The sequence below is a fragment of the Helianthus annuus genome, chromosome 12 (assembly GCF_002127325.2).
Source record: "Helianthus annuus cultivar XRQ/B chromosome 12, HanXRQr2.0-SUNRISE, whole genome shotgun sequence".
Lineage (NCBI taxonomy): Eukaryota > Viridiplantae > Streptophyta > Magnoliopsida > Asterales > Asteraceae > Helianthus > Helianthus annuus.
The window spans coordinates 28,699,547-28,703,202 of NC_035444.2; the positions used below are offsets into that span (position 1 = coordinate 28,699,547).

General features: G+C 36.9%; 1 protein-coding gene across 1 annotated transcript; it reads left to right on the forward strand.

Moving 5' to 3' along the window:
• Positions 1 to 1,088: 1,088 nt before the first annotated feature.
• Positions 1,089 to 3,323, forward strand: LOC110878139 (cytochrome P450 CYP82D47). Its single transcript, XM_022126398.2, has 2 exons — positions 1,089 to 2,035; positions 2,427 to 3,323. The coding sequence occupies exons 1-2, from the start codon at positions 1,094 to 1,096 to the stop codon at positions 3,057 to 3,059; spliced, it is 1,575 nt and encodes a 524-aa protein (XP_021982090.1). The 5' UTR covers positions 1,089 to 1,093; the 3' UTR covers positions 3,060 to 3,323.
• Positions 3,324 to 3,656: the final 333 nt, after the last annotated feature.

Genomic DNA, 3,656 nt, shown 5'->3' on the forward strand with positions numbered 1-3,656 from the left:
CAAGCTTTAGGCCATGTGGGCCAAGCAGGCCCAAGGGGAGCCCATGTAGGGAATTGGGCTTAAGTTAGTATATAAACAAGTTTCTAACTTGTTTTTAGTTTTGAACCTTTGGAACCTTTGGAGCCTCTTAGTTACAGAATTCCTACAGAGAGAGAGAGAGGGAGGCGATTTGGTTGTGAAAGATGCTTGTACCAGACGTTTTGCTAATTCATAGTAATAGAACGTGTGCAAGTATTAAAGGTGATTTTGGTGTTCTTGATATTTCATATTTTCGTGTTTTTCTTGAATCTCACCAAGTTTGGATTCCGCACAAACTTGGTGCTTGTTTGATATCATTGAAAGATCCGTTTCACGGGACTTACATACCCTTATATTAAAATTAAATGCAAATATTAAATGAAGTAAAATAAAGCATTCTTATTGGTTGAAGCTTCTTCTTTTTTCTTCTTACAATTTTTTTTTTCTCATTTGAACCCTCCACTATATATATATATATATATATATATATAAGATTCCACCTGAAAAAATTTAATGGGCTAAATGTGTATATATAATCACTTTATTAATAACTCTTTTTTGTTTTAATGACAATTTTATTTTTCATTTCTTATGTGACTTGAACTCATGACCTTCCTAATTTGCTTTGGTTCTCTCACTTCGCCACCAACCCCAATTGTTAATAACTAGTTAAATATTTCCACTTTTTTTAAGCGACCATTTAATATTTTTAATTTTTTTGAACGGCAAAAGCTACATTGTTCCGTCTTTTACTTCTAAACTACTCAAAGAAATCCTGATTATACACTATGTCAGGATTTGAACCCTGTTTTTTTCTCTATTAGACAAAAGCCACTGCCACCCGAAATGACAATATTTTTAATTAATAGATTTTGTTGAGTTATTTGAACAATTTACAAGTCAACCTTTCTCGATGAAAACTGACTGAAGCATTTGATTGGCGTCATATTATGAAATTTGAATTGTTAATAACTTATTGGAATGTGCAGTGACTTTGTTGCCCCTTCTACACACTACATATAGTCTTTGATCATCTCCAATTTCTGTACATCTTACATTGTTCCAATAGTTTGCAATGGATTTACTTTTACCACTAGTAATCTTTGTTGCCAGTATTTTATGTTTTTTTATCTTTAGTAGTAGGATCAACAACGGGTTGGGAGCGAGAACACCAGAAGCTGCTGGATCATGGCCCATAATTGGCCACTTGCATCTTTTAGCTGGTTCCAAAGTTACTCACAGACTGTTGGGTTCTATGGCGGACAAGTTTGGACCAGTTTTCACTCTTAAACTTGGTGTCCATCGAGTTCTAGTTGTTAGCAATTCTGAGATGGCTAAAGAGTGTTTAACTACCAATGATAGAGTCTTTGCTAGCCGGCCAAAAGCCTTGGCAAGCGAGCTAATGGGCTACAACTATGCTAATTTCGGCTTTGCACCATATGGACCATACTGGCGTCATATTCGAAAGATAATTGTGCATGAGCTGGTGTCTCAACATCGCCTTCAAATGCTTGCACATATTCGCGTCTCTGAAGTGAAGTCATCCATAATAGACATCTACAGAAGTTGGGTTCGAAATAAAGAGTTTTCTGAAACCGTAATGGTTGACATGAAAGAATGGTTTGGAAACTTGATTGTGAACATGGTTGTAAGGATGTTGTTTGGCGATCATTTTTCATCTGGTCAACAAAATAGAGAAGAGTTTCTAAAGGCCATTAGGCGGTTTGTGGACCTGTTTGGAGCGTTTGTTCCATCAGATGCCATTCCATGGTTGAGGTGGTTAGATTTAGGAGGGTATGAGAAGAAGATGAAGAAGACGGCGCTAGAGATAGATATTGTAGTTAATGGATGGCTAGAAGACCATAAAAAGAAGATGAGTTCTACTTCTACAATGCAGGAAGAAGAGAGCAGACACCAAGCAGTCTTCCTGGCTGCATTGTTATCCCATGTTAAGGAAGAAGTAAAGGAGGAAGTGTATGGCTTCAGCACTGAACAGATTGTGAAAGCAACATGCTTGGTATGATCTCTATCTATGACCGTTAGTGGCGGATGAAAAATTAATGGTATGGGTGAAATCTGGATTGAGTCAAATTTGAATGGGCAAGATTTGGCTCGGGTTAGAAATACGACTTTTCTTAAAAACAATTCTAGCTCTAATTAAAGAATATGTAACTTGAAAAAGAAATAATCCGCTAAACAAAAACAAGCTAAATACAGAAATGAAAAAAAAAAAAAAAACAATTCAAACAAAATAATAAATATGATTTTTCTTAATAGAATTGAGAGGACAAGAGTGACTCTAGATGGGCAAAAACTCTTTTCTTTTAAATGTTCCTTCAGTTGCACCAAAATAATTTGACTGTAATCAAATTTTATATTTTCTTTGTTTCTTTCTCTTTTCCTCATAGGCGATATTTGTAGCAGCTACTGACACGACAACAGTGACTCTAACATGGGCTTTAGCTTTACTAGTCAACAACCCGCTGGTGTTAAAAAAAGCCCAACAAGAGCTTGAAAACTATGTTGGAAGAGATAGAAAAGTTGAAGAGTCAGACATGAACAATTTGGTCTATCTTCAAGCCATTATCAAAGAGACAATGCGTCTTTATCCAGCTGCGGCCCTTTCGGTTCCTCATGAATCTACAGAAGACTGCAATGTAGGCGGTTACACTGTCCCTAAAGGCACTCGCCTTTTTGTAAATATTTGGAAGATTCATCACGATCCACAAATTTGGACTGATCCATTTGAGTTCCGACCTGAGAGGTTCTTGACAACCAAAAAAGAAATCAATGTGAAGGGACAGCATTTCGAGTTGATTCCATTTGGAAGTGGTAGAAGAATATGCCCGGGGATCTCCTTTGCTTTTGAAGCTATGCAGTTGATACTGGCCAGCCTAATTCATGGATTTGAGTTCCAAAATCCATCAAATGAGCAGATTGAGATGACAGAAAGTCCAGGACTAACTAGTCAAAAAGCTACTCCACTTGAGCTACTTGTCGCACCTCGACTATTGCCACATGTGTATGGAGTCTTGGCTTAGGCTTCCTGTTACTTTAAACAGAAGTGCCGATGTTAAAGAACTATTCAAGCCATAAGTAGCCACTAAAAGATGTTGGAAGGATGTACATGTTTTCAGAAGTGCCGATGTTAAAGAACTATTCAAGCCATAAGTAGCCACTCTTGTAGTTTCTGAAATAAATGCAGTTTGTTACATTTCTGTTTTCAAATTGTTGCTTTCCGTTGTCATTATCTTACCTGTTTAAGCTTTGTATTGTGATGAATAAAGATAACTTCTTCCAGCACATATCAAGTGTGTATATTTTGATATTTCAACATTGTGGTTTCAGAGCTTATGGTTTCAAGAGTTTCTGTGAGGCATCCTTTATCCTCTCAATCGAATCGTTAATGGTAAGTAGTGCATCGGTGCAATGCAGCCCCATATTTAAGTCCTCACATGTGATAGCTATGAGTTTTGAAGTGTAAGGTTGAAGACATTACTCCGTTCTCATGACATCTAAGAATTTCTTGAAACTGACTTTCTTGTTGAGGATAAAAATAAAGGACGGCTAAAGGAAAATAGGAAGAAAGATGCGAAGGCACTAGCTATCATATGAAGCGTTGCGACGTTTCCCACACA

Bases quoted from the DNA above. Each gene is read 5' to 3' on its own strand.
- LOC110878139 (XM_022126398.2), top strand. From the start codon at position 1,094: ATGGATTTACTTTTACCACTAGTAATCTTTGTTGCCAGTATTTTATGT. The intron at 2,036-2,426 runs GTATGATCTCTA...TTTTCCTCATAG, and splicing joins TTGTGAAAGCAACATGCTTG to GCGATATTTGTAGCAGCTAC.